The following is a 19,034-nucleotide window of genomic DNA, read 5'->3' as shown; positions in this document are numbered from 1 at the left end:
TTCTGGCCCCAGGAAGCACTTTTTTTTTGGTTTTTGGTTTTTGGGTCACACCCAGCAGCGCTCAGGAGTCACTCCTGGCTCTATGCTCAGAAATTGCTCATGGCAGGCTCGGGGGACCATATGGGATGCCAGGATTCGAACCACAGATCTTCTGCACGCAAGGCAAACGCTTTACCTCCATGTTATCTCTCCGGCCCCCAGGGAGCACTTTTAATGGTACTCAAGGGACATAATATAAGTTAGGTTAAGGTGCTTGCCTTGCCTCCAACTGACCTGTATGGTCACTCACGAGGAAGGACTGACCCTCCTAAAGCAACACCAGATTTGGCCCCAACAACAAAAAAGTCTCATCTTGCTTTTCAATAGCCTCCACCTTTAAGATAAGGATGATTAGGGCCGGAGAGATAGCATGGAGGTAAGGCCTTTGCCTTTCATGCAGAAGAGCGGTGGTTCGAATCCCGGCATCCCACATGGTCCCCGAGCCTGCCAGGAACAACTTCTGAGCACAGAGCCTGGAGTAACTCCTGAGTGCCGCCAGGTGTGACCCCAAAACCCAAAAAAATAAATAAATATATTTTTAAAAAAAAAAGGAAAGGAAAAACAAAGTCAGTCAGAAGCATGGAAGTATGTCAGAGTGCCCCGAGGTCCCCTTCCTGCAGATTACTGACATTGGACCAACTGCTAGCGACACTGCAGAAATATTTCTAATAAACCAGACCCATTGTTGCTTTTCACTGATCTTTTGCTTGGCTAAGGTGTTATTATTTGTTTGTTTATTTTGGGGACACACTCAGCAGTGCTCCAGACTTACTCTTGGCTTTGCACTCAGGCTCACTCTGAGGCAGGCTCAAGGGACCCTAGAGCATGCTGGGATAGAACCTGAGGCAGCTGCATGCAAGGCTAAGTGCCCTCTACCTACTATACTATTGCTCCAATCCTATATTCCTTTATATTTTTATGTCTTGTTTCTTTCCTTTTTTCCTATTGGTTTTGGGAACACACTCACCATGCTCAGAGCTAACTCCTGACTCTGCATTCAGAGATAACTCCTGACAGTATTCAGGGGACCATGTGGGGTGCCAGGGATCAAACACAGGTTGGCCACCTGCAAGACAAAAATGCCTTATCTATTGTGCTATCCCTCTAGCACCCATCTTTTGTTTTATTTTAATTTTTTGTTTTTGGGCCACGCTCAATAATGCTCAGGACTTACTCCTGGGTCTGCACTCAGGGATTACTCTAGCAGTTTTCAGAGACCCATACAGAGTGCTGGAGATTGAACCTGAGACAGGCACATGCAAGGCGAATGCCCTACTGGCTGTATTATTGCTCTGGCCCCACCCATATTTTAATTTTATTATTTAATCATGCACACCGTTGTCACCGGGTAGAGAAACCATCCAACCATTCCACTAATATTTGCTACATCACCCATTCTGTACTTCAGAAGGCAGAGAAGTGAGTGAAACTAATCTAACCCAAAGGAATCTGCTAATGGTAAAGACCAGAGAGGGCACCCGGGAGGGATAAACAGTACATTGAAAGAAGGTAAAAAAAAAAAAAAAAAAAAAAAATCCATCTTGTTGGAGATGAGAAAATGATCCAGGGAGAAATAAATAAAAGATTAGCAGATTTGGTGGATTTAGCCAAGGGGTGGGTGGGGGGAGTTGAGGAAATAGAAGTCTAATCTGACTGGTGGGAGCCAAGTATTCAGGCTAGAATATCGGTAGAGATAGCTAGAAAGGACTCTAAGGAGATCCTAAAAGGGACTACATCTTAAATAGGGAGCAATATAATTGAAGCCACATTTTAGTACAAATTAGCTGGCGACAGACATCGATGCAAGATTCAGATGAAAGGAAAACGTCAGCAGCAGAGAGACCTGCAAGGAGGCATTTCATTTACTGGGGCTTGGAAAAGAACTAACCTGGCAGCACCTTGGGGAGAAATGCTGGTAGGGAGCCCCATGGTCGGCACCCACCTCCAGCTTGCTACTGGCTCTTTCCACTCCACAAGGTCTGCCATGGGGCAGCCAGGTGGGCGAGCCCATGAAGGAGTAAACACAGATGGCTAAGGCTGGGTGGCCACCGGGGGTGGGGGGTCCCTTGTGCAAAGCCATCCCGGAAAGCAGAACCCCTGCAGACCAGCTCAAATATTTTAATTACCCACTCTGCATAATAGCCACCACCGCAGTTTATTCTATAGACATTCTAGAAATGAAGTCAGGGAACATTTCCCTCCTAGCTGGCAATGTCACAGCACATCACCATCAAATATATAAAAAGCTCAATGTCGGGTCAGGAGGCTGCTGGAGAGGGGGGTGCAGGGACGCCCAAATCTCTATGCATGAGTCTTTGGTGCCCCCTGATGGACGGTTTAGTGGCTGCGAGAGCTGCCAGCCGCAAGTATGTGTGTGTGTGTCTGTGTGTATGTGTCTGTGTGTGTGTCTGTGTGTGTCTGTGTGTGTCTGTCTGTCTGTGTGTGTGTCTGTGTGTGTCTGTGTGTCTGTACACAGCTCACTAAAAAGCACTTGTGTGTGTGTCTGTCTGTCTGTCTGTCTGTCTGTCTGTCTGTCTGTACACAGCTCACTAAAAAGCACTTGCCTGCTCCCCTTCCCCTTCACGTGAAGACTGGAAAGCAGCAGGAGATGCTGCTGCTTTCTGGGGGCCAGAGATTCCCGGGGCTACCCCAATTCTGCTCTGGGACCTCCCAGGCTGCACCCTACAGTGCTTTGGGGGAACCATGGCAATCGAACTCACTACTGCACTATATCCCTACACTTCTCATTCATTTTCAGAGTGGGATATAAAAAAGTTTTTGTTTTGTCTGGGTCCACACTCAGGCACTCAGGGCTTAATCCTGGCTCTGTGCTCAGGAATCACTCCTGGTCGGCTCTGAGGACCATATGGGATGTCAGGATCAAACCCCAGTTCAAATCATTCATGTAAGGCAAATGTCCTACCCACTATGCTATTGCTTTGGCCCTGAAATAAAAAAGTTTTGAATATTGCCAGCTCATGGGCCAAAGCGGTGGCGCTAGAGGTAAGGCATCTGCCTTGCAAGCACTAGCCTAGGATCACGTTTAGATCCCCTGGTGTCCCATATGTTCCCCCCAAGCCAGGAGTGATTCTGAGCACATAGTCAGGAGTAACCCCAGAGTGTCAAATGGGTGTGGCAAAACAAACAAGCAAGCAAACAAAAATGCCAGCTTAGGCGCAGATTTTGAAAAGGCATAAGTTTTTGTCAGGAATTTGTTCTGGAGGCCGAAGAGATAACACAGCAGCAAGACATTTGCTTTGCACACAGCTGAACCAGAACGGACAGTGTGGTTCAAATCCTGGCATCCCATATGGTCCCCCGTGCCTGCTAGGCGCAATTACTGAGTACAGAACCAGGAGTAAGCCCTGAGCGCCGCAGGTGTGACCCAAAAACCAAAAAGAAGAAAGGAAAAAAAAAAGGGAATTTGTTCTGTAGTTCACTTGTCATTATGGTAGCAAAGAAAATGGCATAGTGTTGTACTCAGCTAAGCATCAAAATTGTTTCCTCAACCACACTTTCTGCCTTTCAGTTGCTAAGAAAGCCTAAGATGATGTTAAGGCTCCAAATCTAGACTGAACATAGATATCTCCTACTTGCGCCCAGAGAAAATTGTCATGTGAAAGAAGTAGGAAGGGCTAGTACCATTGATACTCTGCCCCTCCCCCACCTTCAGCTATTTTCTAACTTTAGTTTCCTCTTTAATTAACTGGCACTTTTTTTTTTTTTTTTTTTTTTTTTTTTGTGGTTTTCGGGTCACACCCAGCAGTGCTCAGGGGTTTTTCCTGGCTCCTTGCTCAGAAATTGCCCCTGGCAGGCATGGGGGACCATATGGGACACTGGGATTCGAACCGATGACCTTCTGCATGAAAGGTAAATGCCTTACCTCCATGCTATCTCTCCAATCCCAACTGGCACTTATTTCTAACAAAGACAAAATAGAAAGAGGAAATCCTTGTCCTTCTGGAATTGAAAAGTCAAACAGAACAACTCCTGAGACCTGAGCTGTAGCAAATAATACAAAATAAACAGAGAGGACTGGAGCAATAGCACAGAGGTAAGGCATTTGCCTGGCACCTGGTCAACACAGGACGGACCCAGGTTTGAATCCCAGCATCCCATATGGTACTCAGAGCCTGCCAGGAGCGACTTCTGAGCACAGAGCCAGGAGTAACTCCTGAGCACTGCCAGGTGTGACACAAAAACAAAAACAAAACAAAACAAAAAAGCAGGGAGAGGCTAGAGTGGATAGCACAGCAGGGAGAGCATTTTCCTTGCATGTGGCAAACCAGGGTTCGGATACCTGGCATCCCATATGGTCCCCTGAGTCTGCCAGGAGTGATTTCTGAGCTGAGAGCAAGGAATAACCCTGAGTGCCTCCAGGTGGGGCCCAAAAATTGAAGAAAAAAAAAAAGTATCTAAGGATCTCTCCAGCCTCAACAAATTAAAATTTAAGGAAACTTTTTCTAAATATTTCTACCTCACATTTTGAAATTTTAAGAGCTACGTTTAGGGGCAGAAAAATAATACAGCAGGCATTATTTGCTAACACTTGCTAACACAGCCAAACTGGGTTGATCCCTAGCACCACATTTTGTCCCCCAGACCCCTGTCAGGAGTGATCCCTGAATACTGAATCATAAATAAGCCCTGAGCACCAACCGAGTATGGCCCCAAAACCAAAACCAAAAGAAAACACAAAAAGAGCTACATTTAAAATGTGAATTTTTATGAGCCTGGAGATGATACAGTGGATAGGACATTTGCACGCAGCTGACCCAGCTGTGATCACCAGTATCCCTGAACACTGCCGGGAGTGACTCCTGAGTGCAGAACCAGGAGTAACATCTGAGCACTGCTGAGTGTGACCCTAAAACAAAACAAGAGTTCTGATCCAAATAAAAAAAAAAAAACTTGGGGCTGGAGAGGTGACGCTAGAGGTAAGGTGTCTGCCTTGCAAGCGCTAGCCAAGGAAGGACCGTGGTTCGATCCCCCAGTGTCCCATATGGTCCACCCAAGCCAGGGGAATTTTCTGAGCGCTTAGCCAGGAGTAACCCGAGCGTCAAATGGGTGTGGCCAAAAAAAAAAAGAAGAAGAAAAGAGTTCTGAACATTTTAAAACAACTTTTTTTTTTTTTTTTTAATTTTGAGCCATACCCGGTGATGCTCAGGGGTTATTCCTGGCTATGCGCTCAGAAATCGTTCCTGGCTTGGAGGACCATATGGGATGCAGGGGATCGAACCAAAGTCTGTCCTGGGTAAGCCGTGCAAGGCAAAAGGGCCATCGCTCCAGCTCTTTAAAACTACTTTTATAAAATGTGAGTGGGAAGGGTTTATTAATTGGCTATCATATCTAATGTGAATAGTCACATTCATCTCACCTTTGACAGCTTCCTAATTTGGGGGGTTTAGGAGGGGTCACATCCAGCGGCGCTCAGGGGTTACTCCTGGCTCTGCACTCAGAAATCACTAATGGCAGGCTCGAGGACCATATGGGATGCCAGGATTCATCCTGGGTGGGTTGCATGCAAGGCAAACGCCCTATCACTATGCTATCGCTCTGGCCCCCAGCTTCCTAATTATTAAGGGTTTGTTTGTGGGAGACACACTCAGCAATCCTCAGGGTTAAGTTCTAACTGTGCACTCAGGAATCACTCTTGGCAACGCTCAGGGGACCATATAGGATGCTGGGGATCGAACTTGGGTCAGGCACATTCAAGGCAATTATCCTACCTGCTTGCAGTACTCTCTCCAGTTCCCAGGTCACAACATTAAATTTTATTTCACCTTAAATTTGTCTGAATGAGGTACAAAATTAAGAGAAAGATTGAAATTATATAATGCATTCAAGAAATACAGCTTCTAGAAAGGTTTGATTTCTTTCAAAATTTTTAATAAATAAATAAATAAAGGTTTTATTTATTTCTAAAAAGCTTTTATTTCATTTCCAATATTTATTTTCCAAATCAGTAAGAACATCTGTCTTGAGTCCAAATGTTTAAATATTATTTGGAAAACTAAAAAAAAAATAAAATTGAACCATTTCAGCGCATGGTGCTGAAGGGCACAAATTTGAGCATGTACTGGGAAACAGTTAAATATATATCTATATAAAAGGCTGAAAATACTTTATTTAAAAACCAACTCATTAAAATAGTCAAAGTGACCTTGTCAAATAAATACTTCTCAAAACTTCGCATTCTAAGGAACACAGACAATGGCATGGATTCTAATATATACAAGAGAAACGAATCACTAATCTATCATTAGCAGGGGAACTTGTAGGGTTTCCGAAATACTCATAATTGTAAGGCAAGCAAACAAAACGTGTCGGGGTCGAGGTGGTCCTGGTCCCATCAAGTCTTTTTTTTTTTTAGAGACGCTTTAAATTCTGTTTACTCCGCGTACTTCCTGGCAGGGCATCTTTCCTATGTCTTGACTTGGCCACTGTCCTACATTCTTCAGCCCCATGATAATGGCACAAGCACAACACACAAAAGTCAAAGCCACAGGCAGCGCGGCTGCACCATCCCCTTTTCTGGTGTGGCTGGTACTTAGCTGGGGACTGACACTTCGGGCAGGGTTTTAAGGCTTCGTCACTAAAAAGGGTTTGGGCCACCTGTGATGAAAGCAGACAACACTGAAAGGGTCCGGGGTCCAAGCGGGAGTGTATTTATTTTTTGTCCGCCGAAACGCACACTTCTCAGACAGAACCCTCGGACACTCACCTTCACATACTCCTCCTGCTTGCGACTGAAGTGTGGGGCGCCACAGCTTGTTCCTGGAGTCCACGATGCTTCTCCCCACGGAGACACAATTGGAACTTGGTATTTCTGAGAAGCTGGCGTCCTGGCCTGAGCTTGCACCAATCTTAAAGCAGATCGATTTAAAAGATGAAGCCGAGTACCAGCATCTTGCACATGTAAGACAGCCATTCCCTGTGTGAAATGAAACTTTCAATCAACATATATTTGTAGAATACCTAAAGATGTTAACAGCCTAATCTTTGTCCTCGTAAAACCTAAAGTATGTTTTGTTTCTTTCTCCCATATTTCCCCTGCCTACCTCCTCTCTCCCTACACCTTCCTCCCCCTTTCCCTCCATCCATCCGTCCTCTCTGCTTCTCCTCTCTTTCTCCCTCTCTCCCCTCAAGAGACAAAGAAGTCAATCAAGGGATATGCTCACCAATGCCAGAATTTCACCAAACCTAGCCCTCACCCTCGCATTAGCAGCGAGTAGAATGCTGCAAGTAGGCATCACCCCTCCGTCCAGGGACCTTGAGAAAGTCAAAGCAGAAGGTAGTGCCTACCCTTCCTCCTCCCCTTCCACTGCTCATTCTCACTGGGGTCCCAAACAGAAAACTAAGATCTTCTGTCCTGTATGCAACTGATGGGACTTCCTGGGTTCCCCACACTACAGTGTTCAGCTTGAAGAAACACATCTATATACGCTCTGCAAATGTCAGGAAGCCACCCTGTAACTACTGTGTATTTGTTCTGATTGAAAATGCATTTAGGTGGGAATGTTGCACTGGTGGAGGGGTAGCTATTTTTTTTATAACTAAAACCCAACTACAAATATATTTGTAATCATGGTTTAGAAATTTTAATTAAAAAAAGAGAGACGGGGCCGGAGAGATAGCACAGCGGTGTTTGCCTTGCAAGCAGCTGATCCAGGACCTAAGGTGGTTGGTTCGAATCCCGGCATCCCATATAGTCCCCGTGCCTGCTAGGAGCTATTTCTGAGCAGATAGCCAAGAATAACCCCTGAGCACCGCTGGGTGTGGCCCAAAAACCATGAGAAAGAAAAGAAGGAAGGAAAGAAAGAAAGAAAGAAAGAAAGAAAGAAAGAAAGAAGAAAGAAAGAAAGAAAGAAAGAAAGAAAGAAAAGAAAGAAGAAAAGAAAGAAAGAAAAGAAAGAAAGAAAGAAAGAAGAAAGAAAGAAGAAAGAAGAAAAGAAAGAAAGAAAGAAAGAAAGAAAGAAAGAAAGAAAGAAAGAAAGAAAGAAAGAAAGAAAAGAAATGGAAGGAAGTGAGAGAGAGAGAGAGAGAGAGAGAGAGAGAGAGAGAGAGAGAGAGAGAGAGAGAGAGAATACATTTAGGATAGTTTGGGGAGAAAGCAGCCAATCTGCCAATCTGTTTTGGACCAGAAGGGTAAAGGGCACCAAAAAGGATGCTGCTTCTAAGAAAAGGAAGCAACAAGATACTTGGTTTGTTTAGACTTACACAGAGATTTTCAGTTTGGATGGATATTAGATGAGTCAGGGATCTGTACAGAGAAATACTAAGCAAAGAAAGAAAAAAGAAAAAAAAAACAAGGAAAAAAGGAAGAAAAGTAGACAATCAATCATAACTCTGAGGGGGGGGGGGGTTACACCAGAAAAGATGTTATCATAGTGTGTGACACATTACAACTCTCAAAAGGTCACAGCAATCCAAATGCAATTTTAGCATTATCAATGCCAGCACCTAATTCAGGATCACTTCCAAATGATTCTTACCTATATCAGACTCGAGAAAGAAAAAGGAACACAGAGAGAGCTGGGTAGATAAGACATAGTTACCTAGTCCCGCTTCTGAAAACCAAAATACAATTGCAATCAAGCCATGCTATTTAGAAGGGAGAATAACAGGGCCCGAAGAGATAGCACAGTGGGCGTTTGCCTTGCAAGCAGCCGATCCAGGACCAAAGGTGGTTGGTTCGAATCCCGGTGTCCCATATGGTCCCCCATGCCTGCCAGGAGCTATTTCTGAGCAGACAGCCAGGAGTAACCCCTGAGCATCGCCAGGTGTGGCCCAAAAACCGAAAAAAAAAAAAAAAAAAAAAGAAGAAGGGAGAATAATAGAAGAATTTAAAGAGTTCAAAATGCTTGTCTTCATGGGGCCAGAATGGAAACTAAGAAGGGATGGACCAGCCAGAGACGTAGTTCAGGGATTCAAGTACTTTCTTTGGTTTCTACTGACCCTATTCGACCCCTGGCACCACAGAATGATTCACTCAGCTGAATGCTACCAGAAGTAACCTCTGTGCACAGAGGAAAGAAGCACCCAAAACAAACAAAAAAGGAGAAAAGGACTTGGCAGGAAATAACATGTTCTCTTATAAACCTCTTAAATCCAACTTGACTTTTGAAATCATGTACTTATGTTAGCTATGAAAAAAAAAGAAACTTAAATCAAAATTAAAAAGGGGGGGCAAAGAGATAGCATAGAGGTAGGGTATTTGCCTTGCATGCAGAAGGACGGTGGTTTGAATCCCGGCATCCCATATAGTCCCTTGAGCCTGCCAGGAGAGGTTTCTGAGCGTAGAGCCAGGATTAACCCGAGTGCTGCCGGATGTGACCCCCCCCCAAAAAAAAACACCCAAAAAACAAACAAAAAAAGTGGGCTGGAGCTCAGTGGGGAGGGCTTTTGCCTTGCACATGGCCGACCCGGGTTTGATCCCTGGCATCCGATATGGTTCCCTGGGCCTGCCAGTAATGATTTCTGAGCACAGAATATAAATGCTGCCAACAGTGCCCCCCCCCAAAAGAATAAAAATACAAAATAAATCAAGTTAATACTGTTTCCTACAGCAAGTATGAGGAACTAGACCTTGGTGTGCCTGAGAAAGATCTGAAAGCAGAACATCCAATAAAATAAGCACCCTCAAGTGGTCACTCAAAGAATCTTGAAGAATTAAGAAGCTCCAGGACTTTGCTGCTGGCAAAGTCTCAGTGCTTATCTCCACGTCACTCATCTCTAGGCTCAGAGCTTCCCAGCCCTGTCTCCACCAGGTTTATCCCAACTCATTATTCTGGGCTCACCTGAGACAATCATTTTCTGACAAGCCACCTCTGAGTAGCAACTACTCATTCCTTTTCAAGTTCTAACAGCACCAACTAACACTGGGCTCCCCTGGACACATCTGGATGGCAAACATTAGTTTTCCTGGATTGATTCCCTCTCCACCCCCAAGATGAGTCCCTAGAGAGCAAACACCAGGTCAGAAACATCTGCAGTAGGAACTGAGCCACCTTTATGCCCCAGACCTAGACTCAAACTCTGGATAGAGAAAGCTCTAAAAAACTACTCTCTGGAGGTGCTCAAAAAATGGTAACTTCGGGGCCAGAGCGGTGGCGCAAGCAGTAAGGCATCTGCTTGCAGAGCGCTAGCCTAGGACAGACCGCAACTCGATCCCCCGACATTCCATATGGTCCCCCAAGCCAGGAGCGATTTCTGAGAACATAGCCAGGAGTAACTCCCCCCCCACACCCCCCAGTGTTACCAGGTGTGGCCCAAAAACAAAGTAAATAAAAATGATAACCTCAGTCACCCTTCAACAAAAGCTCTAAAATTCTTGGGGTTTCTTTACTCCACGTGTTAATGGAGTCTTGGAAAAGTAGAAATGCTGAGTAAACATTGCTACTTATCTGTGTGTATATATATTTAATAGATGCTAAAGATGACAGGAAACTCACATAAGTTAGCCCAGTGACAAGGTAATTAGGTAGCAATGCTACCTAATCTGTCAAGACAAATTGGGCAAATCAGCTACATTTACCTCAGAATCCATTTTCAGTTGTGCCATGTAACTTTTCCTCCTCTGGTTTGCTTTTTTATCTTGAATAATAATGTCTTGCCAATTTCTGCTCACTTTCCAAACACTGTAGCAAAAAAGGATCAGTCCTTGTATATAAATACACACACACACATAGCCCAAAAGATTGAATGTGACTTGTTTTAAGCAACTTGCACAGTAAACTTAATCTTAAAAACTTCCATGAAAATAAGGGCTGGAGCCATATAGCAAGCACAACAGGTAGGGTGCCTTGCACACAGCCAAACCAGGTTCAATCCTTGGCATCCCATATAGTCCCCAAGCCTTCCAGGAGTGATTCTTGAGCGCAAAGCCAGAAAATAACCCACCAGGTATGCCCCCGCCCAAAAAAAAAAAAAAAAAAAACCCAAAATACTTTTCATAAAAATATGACTTGAGAGCTAAGAGAAAGTACAGAAGTAAAAACACATATGTACACAACCAATCCTTATTCCATCTTCAGAGCCAGCCCTGATCTCCTGAGCACCACCTTGTGGAGCTCTGAAGCCCCTCACCCCCGTCCCTGGGGGTGGCTAGGGGAATTCCTGGCTGTGCAGCAGCCTCAGGTTCTGGCACCAAACTGCCATTTGATTGGCCAAGGATCACTGGGAGGGCCTCCCAGATCCTCTGAGCAACCAGGAAGGCCTCTATACAATATATATGTGACTTGAGGACTAGGTTAGAGAGAGATGTAAGGGGACCAAAACGCAGGCCATTCATGCCACAGTCCTGACTCTGAACTCCATGTGACCCTGGTGATTCTTTATTGGCCATTTAGGATGACAGCCCAAGCATTTCTTGAGAGACCAAACTATTTCTACGCTTCTGCCATGAAGACTGGTGAGATGACTCAAAGGGCTGGAGGCTTGCCGCTAACTCTGCGTGGTCACAGGGGGAAACTCTGGAGGGACCTTGCATGCAGAATTGGCCATAAAGAGCCCCAGCAGCACCAAATCCTCAGCCTTGGCTAGGTCACTGATTATCTCTGTGTGGTTTCCTACCCACTGAGCAATGCTTGATTATCCAGCCAGCCACCAAATTTGTAAAACAAATTTTTTAAATTATTTTCAGGGGTCAGGGGGAGAGCAGAGCAAGGAAGGCATTTGACTTACACATAGCTAAGCCAGGTTCTATCCTCCACATCCCTTATGGTTTCCTGACCCCTGCCAGAAATGATCCCTAAGCATAGAACCAGAGTCAGCCCTGAGCACAGCTGAGTGTGGCCCAAAACAAAAGTGACACTAAGATTAAAATTTTAGAACATATGCAGTAAATAATTAACTATAATTTTTGTTACTTTTTAAAAAAAAAAAAAAAAGTTCACCCAGTGGATTCGGAGAGGGAAGGGATTGCTCCTAACAGTGCTTGGGGGACCAGGGATCTAGACCCAGGACTTCCACATGCAAAGCCTGTGCTCCAGCAAAAGGATTTCTGCTGCTTCTTCTTTTTTTAAACGATGTCCTATGGAGAGGAACTAAGGCAGAATTCGGGCTCACACATCCCTCCCCTGGAACAATTGCCCAAACCTGATTTTCTAAAAAAGCACCTTTCCTATAACTTTAGTCCAGTAAACATGAAAATACTCAACCCTTCACTGGAAGTATAAAACATCAAGGAAATATTATGGGTAGCTATAAAGTTCCTAATCTTATAACCTGAAGTTTATGAGAATGAAGCAGTTAAGAACAAATTATAGGGCCCGGAGAGATAGCACAGCAGTGTTTGCCTTGCAAGCAGCCGATCCAGAACCAAAGGTGGTTGGTTCGAATCCCGGTGTCCCATATGGTCCCCCGTGCCTGCCAGGAGCTATTTCTGAGCAGACAGCCAGGAGTAGCCCCTGAGCACCACCGGGTGTGGCCCAAAAACCAAAAAAAAAAGAAATTATATCCATGAATTACTTTCTTATCAACAAGCAACTGTTATTAAAGAAAAGACTTAGGGTTAAAGATATATCCCAATGGGCTGAACACATTCTTAGAATGCAGGAGATCCAGGTTTGAACACTGAAACCAAATGGATCTCCAATATGGGCAAGGGAGGGAAGGAAGAAGGAAGGAAGGAAGGAAGGAAGGAAGGAAGGAAGGAAGGAAGGAAGGAAGGAAGGAAGGAAGGAAGGAAGGAAGGAAGGAAGGAAGGAAGGAAGGAAGGAAGGAAGGAAGGAAGGGAGGGAGGGAGGGAGGGAGGGAGGGAGGAGGAAGGAAGGAAGGAAGGAAGGAAGGAAGGAAGGAAGGAAGGAAGGAAGGAAGGAAGGAAGAAGGAAGAAAGGAAGGAAGGAAGGAAGGAAGGAAGGAAGGAAGGAAGGAAGGAAGGAAGGAAGGGAGGGAGGGAGGGAGGGAGGGAGGAGGAAGGAAGGAAGGAAGGAAGGAAGGAAGGAAGAAGGAAGAAAGGAAGGAAGGAAGGAAGGAGGAAGGAAGGAAGGAAGGAAGGAGGAAGGAAGGAAGGAGGAAGGAAGGAGGAAGGAAGGAGGAAGGAAGGAAGGAGGAAGGAAGGAGGAAGGAAGGAAGGAAGGAAGGGAGGGAGGAAGGAAGGAGGAAGGAAGGAAGGAAGGAGGAAGGAAGGAAGGAGGAAGGAAGGAAGGAAGGAAGGAGGAAGGAAGGAAGGGAGGGAGGGAGGGAGGGAGGGATTGAGGGAGGGAAAAAAGGAAGGAAGGAGGAAGGAAGGAAGGAAGGAAGGAGGAAGGAAGGAAGGACGGAAGGAAGGAAGGAAGGAAGGAAGGAAGGAAGGAAGGAAGGAAGGAAAAGGAAGGAAGGGAGGAAGGAAGGAAGGAAGGAAGGAAAAGGAAGGAAGGGAGGAAGGAAGGAAGGAGGGGAGGGAGGGATTGAGGGAGGGAAGAAGGAAGAAGGGAGGGAGGGAAAAAAGGAAGGAAGGAAGGAAGGAGGAAGGAAGGAAGGAAGGAAGGAAGAAAGGAGGAAGGAAGGAAGGAAGGAAGGAAGGAGGAAGGAAGGAAGGAAGGAAGGAAGGAAGGAAGGAAGGAAGGAAGGAAGGAAGGAAGGAAGGAAAAGGAAGGAAGGGAGGGAGGGATTGAGGGAGGGAAGGAGGGAAGAAGGAAGAAGGGAGGGAGGGAAAAAGGAAGGAAGGAAGGGAGGGAGGGAGGGAGAGGAGGGAGGAAGGAAGGAAGGAAGGAAGGAAGGAAGGAAGGAAGGAAGGAAGGAAGGAAGGAAGGAAGGAAGGAAGGAAGGAAGGAATTTTTTAAGCACATATTTGCACTCACGCAGCATAAGGATGAGCTAATCTGCTTAAGACCTATTCGGCTATATCAGATAGGTCCTGATCTTCTTTAATCTGAAAGGCTGAGAGTCACTGTGGCAAACAGTGAGTCTGAGAACAGATTATGGACCTTTCTCTTCATGTCTCCCTCTCCCCAGGTTAGCAGGTCATTCAACCTCCTGGAGCTCAGTTTCCTGGTCTGCAAAATGCATAATGAAATGTGAGAAGGTAGAACATTCCTGCCCTTAGTTAGCACTGAAGAGCATAACAAAACAAACAAAAAAACCCCACAGAAACATCTGCTAGACAGCAAGGATTGTCTGACAGATTCTTGACATAATCCTAGAAATTATTTACTTGGCCGTGCTCACCTCTCCCGCAATCATGACCATGCAGAAATCCCACCATCCAGGTCTCCTCTCTTCCTGGTCACAGCATTCTCGTGAGCATTCTCTTCTGACAGTCCTATAACATCTCCACCTCCCCCACAAATTACCAGACTCAATATAGTCCCATTTTAGTCTGTAACCCTGGCCCCTGCTTCCAATACTCCAAAATGCCTGATTTATTTAGTGCAGCAAGTAAGAAGCTCACCTTGCACAAGGTTTACCCAGGTTCAATCCCTGGCATCCCATATACTCAAGAACCCACTAGGTGTAATGCTTGAGTGCAGAATTAGTACTGTCAGGTGTGGACCCAAACCAAAAGATCTGACTTCACTTTCTCTTTCTTTGCACAGCAAAAATCATACTGAAATTTCTGTCAACATGAATTTTTCTGCTTCTAAGGACTCAAAATTCCCACTAGCAATAGACATCAAAAAACATAAATTTTCGGGGCCGGAGCGATAGAACAGCGGGTAGGGCGCTTGCCTTGCACGCGCTCGACCTGAGTTCGGTCACCGGCATCCCACATGGCCCCCTGTGCATGCCAGGAAGGCGTCCTAAGCAAAGCTAGGAATAGCCCCTGAGCATAGCCGGGTGTAGTTAAAAAAAAAAAGGAAAAAAAAACAAACATAAATTTTCTTGTTTCTGGAAAGGACAAATCGTAAATTTTAAAGATTTGTTAAAATTGTCTTTGGATTCTTTTTTTTTTTTTTTTTTTTTTTTTTTTTTGGTTTTTGGGCCACACCCAGTGACGCTCAGGGGTTACTCCTAGCTATGCGCTCAGAAGTCGCTCCTGGCTTGGGGGACCATATGGGACGCCGGGGGATCGAACCGCGGTCCGTCTCCTAGGCTAGCGCAAGTAAGGCAGGCACCTTACCTCCAGCGCCACCGCCCGGCCCCGTCTTTGGATTTTATTTTTTTTTTTTTTTTTTTTTTTTTTTTGGTTTTTGGGCCACACCCGGTAACGCTCAGGGGTTACTCCTGGCTATGTGCTCAGAAGTTGCTCCTGGCTCGGGGGACCATATGGGACACCGGGGGATCGAACCGCGGTCCGTCCAAGGCTAGCGCAGGCAAGGCAGGCACCTTACCTTTAGCGCCACCGCCTGGATTCTTAATTGAAATGAAATCATTTAATGATATCCTTGTGTTGCCATTTCTTTTTTTCTTTTTTTCTTTTTTTTTTTTTTTTTTATAAATTTTAATTGTTTTTACTTTCCAGTAAGTATTTGCTAAAGTCTTGCCTGAAATTATAATCTTTAGGATTAATGAGAAATGGATTTTACTCTTGAGTTTAGAGCTTTGTAAGAAATAATTTTTTCGGGCCTGGAGAGATAGCACAGTGGCGTTTGCCTTGCAATCAGCCAATCCATGAACCAAAGGTGGTTGGTTTGAATCCCGGTGTCCCATATGGTCCCCTGTGCCTGCCAGGAGCTATTTCTGAGCAGACAGCCAGGAGTAACCCCTGAGCACTGCCGGGTGTGGCCCAAAAACAAAAAAAAAAAAAATTTTTTTTTTCTCCTTTATTATACAGCTATTCAAAGGTAATAAATCTTAAGATTTCAAGTCTGAGAAACCTATGACAATAGTTTTAAAAAGTTCATGCGTCAAAGTACAATTTAAAAACAAATAAACACATGTTCTATAACCCAAAAATATCTAAAACAAATACTATTTCTTCCCTACAACACAGCCTTTAGAGAACAGTGGTTCTCACCTAAGAAGCACCTGGTGACAATGTAACTAGGATGAGCAGGTGCTACTAGTAGCCAATGGGTAGAACCAGGGATCTGTTAAATATCCTACTATCTATGCAGGGGTCTCAAACTCAATTTACGTGGGGGCCGCAGGAGGCAAAGTCGGGGTGATCCTTGAGTGCAAAGTCAGTAGTAAGACTTGAACATTGGGGGGTATGACCCAAACAGCTAAAACAAAACAAAAAAAGATTCCTCTAGGGCAGGGCCACAAAATGTTGTACAGAGGGCAGTTTGCGGCCCCTGATCTACAGGATGAACCTCACAACAAAGCATCTGGTCTGAATACTGAATATCAACAGTGCCCAGCTTAAGATACCATGTTTCAGAGTTAACTTTTCTTTTTCGTGTGTGTGTGTGTGTGTGTGTGTGTGTGTGTGTGTGTGTCCGTCCGTCCATACCGGGAGATGCTCAAGGGTTACTCCTGGCTCTGCACTCAGAAATCCCTCCTGGCAGGCTCAGAGATCCATATGGGATGCCAGGAATCAAACACAGGTCCGTCCTGGGTTGGCCGAATGCAAGGCAAATGCCCTCTCTGCTATCTCTCTGGCCCCGTGTTGCCATTTCTTAAAGGATCATGGTGCTTAACATTATTTCTTTTTTTTTTTTTTTTTTTTTTTTTTTTTTTTTTTTTTTTTTTTTTGGTTTTTTTTGGGTCACACCTGGCAGTGCTCAGGGGTTATTCCTGGCTCCAGGCTCAGAAATTGCTCCTGGCAGGCACAGGGGACCATATGGGGCGCCGGGATTCGAACCGATGACCTCCTGCATGAAAGGCAAACGCCTTACCTCCATGCTATCTCTCCGGCCCGCTTAACATTATTTCTGATTGAGAGTCATAAAAGCAATAAAATTTTCCAGCTGATCAGAGGTTATGAACTACCAAGCATATCATTAAATAACTTGGAAAGTTACTGTCTGTCTTGAAAAAAAATTCTTTTTTTTTGCTTCATCCCACTGACCTGTTTGGAAAAATTTAAGTTCAAATTTTAGAAACTCTTTTCCTAATGACAAGGACATGAACATTTTTGTTTTGTTTTGTTTTTCTAGTTTTGGGGGCACACTGGCAATGCTCAGGGGTTATTCCTAGTTTTGCAATCAAGAATCACTTGTGACGGTGTAGGGGTGTCTATGGGACGCTGGAGATTGAACCAGCATTGGCTGCATACAAGGCAAACACCCTCCCTACTGTGCTATTGCTCTGGCCCCAACAGTGACATGACCTTCACCCACGTGGGAGCTCAGGGATCATTCATGGAGGTGCTCAGGGGGACCAGAGGCAGTGCTTAACTCATGGAAAACGTTTCCAATGGGAACAAATGGCCGTTTTATTTGTTTTGCTTAAGTCTTACCTGCACAGGCTTTCTGCCATCAAGCAATCTAAAATCATAGCAAGGACGTGCTTCAAGTTCCTCTGCTTTAATTCCGTTAGGATGTCCAGTTGTTTTAGCCCCATCTTCTTGCCTATCAACCCTGCCAGCACACACTGCAGCACGGCGATCCGGCCCCCATCCCTTTCTTCCAAGAATTCCTGCTGGAATCGTTTCCTTTTGTTGGTCAGGAAGAGCTCGTGCACCAGTTGCAAGGCCGGGGTGCTTGAGAGATCCGCCAGGGCACTGCGTGCCTCAGCTCTGCCCTGACGCTGTGTCTCGGGGCTGTCGGGGGTCACTTCTGAGGAGACTTTCTGGGCCGGCCTCTCCTCTTCTGTCTCAGACTGCGAGCCTTGCTCCCGGAGTGTGGACAGTCTTCTCAGCCTCACGAGCTGCCGGGACCCTTTCACAGTGTCCCCCACTCTCAATGGCCCCTTTGGTTTCTCCAGCAGTTCTTGGAAAGAACTTTCCTGATCCTGATCCGAGAGGCTTTCTTCAGCTCGGTCCCAGGACAGTGAGTCAAAGCCGCTGTCTTTGGGGGTAGAAATGCTGCCCCTGGTTTGTGTGGAAAGTGAGAACCTCTGTCTGGCATTAAAGTTCATGCTGGCTCCGAGATTACTTATTGGAGTCATAAACACATCCTCGTCTGACCCATCAGCAGTTCTACAGAGGGAGGCGCCCAGGGGCCCAGCGTGCATCTTGTCATCGTTGACACATAGGCTGCTGTCACTAAATTCATGGCGGAAAGAGTCTTGAGAACTGTTTCCAGGAATCGGAGACAGACAGTCCACCTCAAAGAGGCCACAACTACTCTCTTTGGACTCGTCCACTGTGGAAGTCTTCTGCTGAGCAAAAATCAGCCTTAGTTTCTCAGCTTCTGCCTCTGGCTTGCGAGTGCTAAAAACTAAAGGACTCAAATATTGTTTCCTTGCTGCACTGCTGGAAGCATTTGCCTCCAAACTTAGAAGGTGGCTGATTTGATTTTCCAGAGAACCATTTTGTGACTCCGTAACCTCCTGTAGCCGGGCATAGGGGATGTGCAACTTTCTCCGAGGCAAAAACTTCTTCCCACCCACTTTGGGGGTTTCACAGAGTTCTAGGGCGTCATCCTTTGCCTTTTGGTGCGAGAGAAATCTCTTTTTGTGCGTGAGAGATCTCAGAGGGGATGGGAAGCCCAGCAGAGGAGTCGTGGGGTGTTCATCGTCTGATGTTGGCTTTCCTTCTTTCTTTCCCCAAACATCTTTATCAGCGTTTTCGAAACTGTAAGATTTTAATAGCTCACTGTACCCGCTGTCTTGCGAGGACATTGAACCAAAGTCTCTAAAGCTGGACTCCTTGAAACTGAGGGCAATGTCTGCCTCCTCGCGTTCTCCCATGCAAGCCTCGCCCGAAAGCTTCTCAGACATCTTTAAAACCTGTGTCTACAGAGGAAAAAACAAAGGTGGTTCTTCCTCTGAAATGTGCAATTGGACAGCTTTTATATCCAGAACACAGAGAATAGACTCTGAGGCATTTGCCCTGCACATGGCCACCTGGTGTGAGCCCAGCATTACATATAGGGCCCCAGTACTGCCAGAAGTGATCCCTGAGCACTATTTTTGTACATTTGAACTACCTCCCATCCTGGAATCAACTGTGTGCAAGGCAAATGACCTAAAGGGCTGAAGCAGTAATACATGCTTGTCTTGCATGTAGCTGACCCAGGTTTAAT

The 19,034-nt window shown here is 45.5% G+C and overlaps 1 protein-coding gene across 1 annotated transcript; it reads right to left on the bottom strand.

The window, feature by feature from the left end:
• Positions 1-6,408: 6,408 nt before the first annotated feature.
• On the bottom strand, positions 6,409-18,738 carry FBXO43 (F-box protein 43). The gene is made up of 4 exons (XM_049773905.1): positions 17,306-18,738; positions 10,577-10,679; positions 6,764-6,973; positions 6,409-6,654 (listed from the first exon to the last, which is right to left on the bottom strand). The coding sequence occupies exons 1-4, from the start codon at positions 18,727-18,729 to the stop codon at positions 6,409-6,411; spliced, it is 1,983 nt and encodes a 660-aa protein (XP_049629862.1). The 5' UTR covers positions 18,730-18,738.
• Positions 18,739-19,034: the final 296 nt, after the last annotated feature.

The sequence above is a fragment of the Suncus etruscus genome, chromosome 5 (assembly GCF_024139225.1).
Source record: "Suncus etruscus isolate mSunEtr1 chromosome 5, mSunEtr1.pri.cur, whole genome shotgun sequence".
Lineage (NCBI taxonomy): Eukaryota > Metazoa > Chordata > Mammalia > Eulipotyphla > Soricidae > Suncus > Suncus etruscus.
The sequence above is the reverse complement of the archived record's forward strand: the minus strand, read 5'-3'. Positions and strand labels throughout refer to the sequence as shown.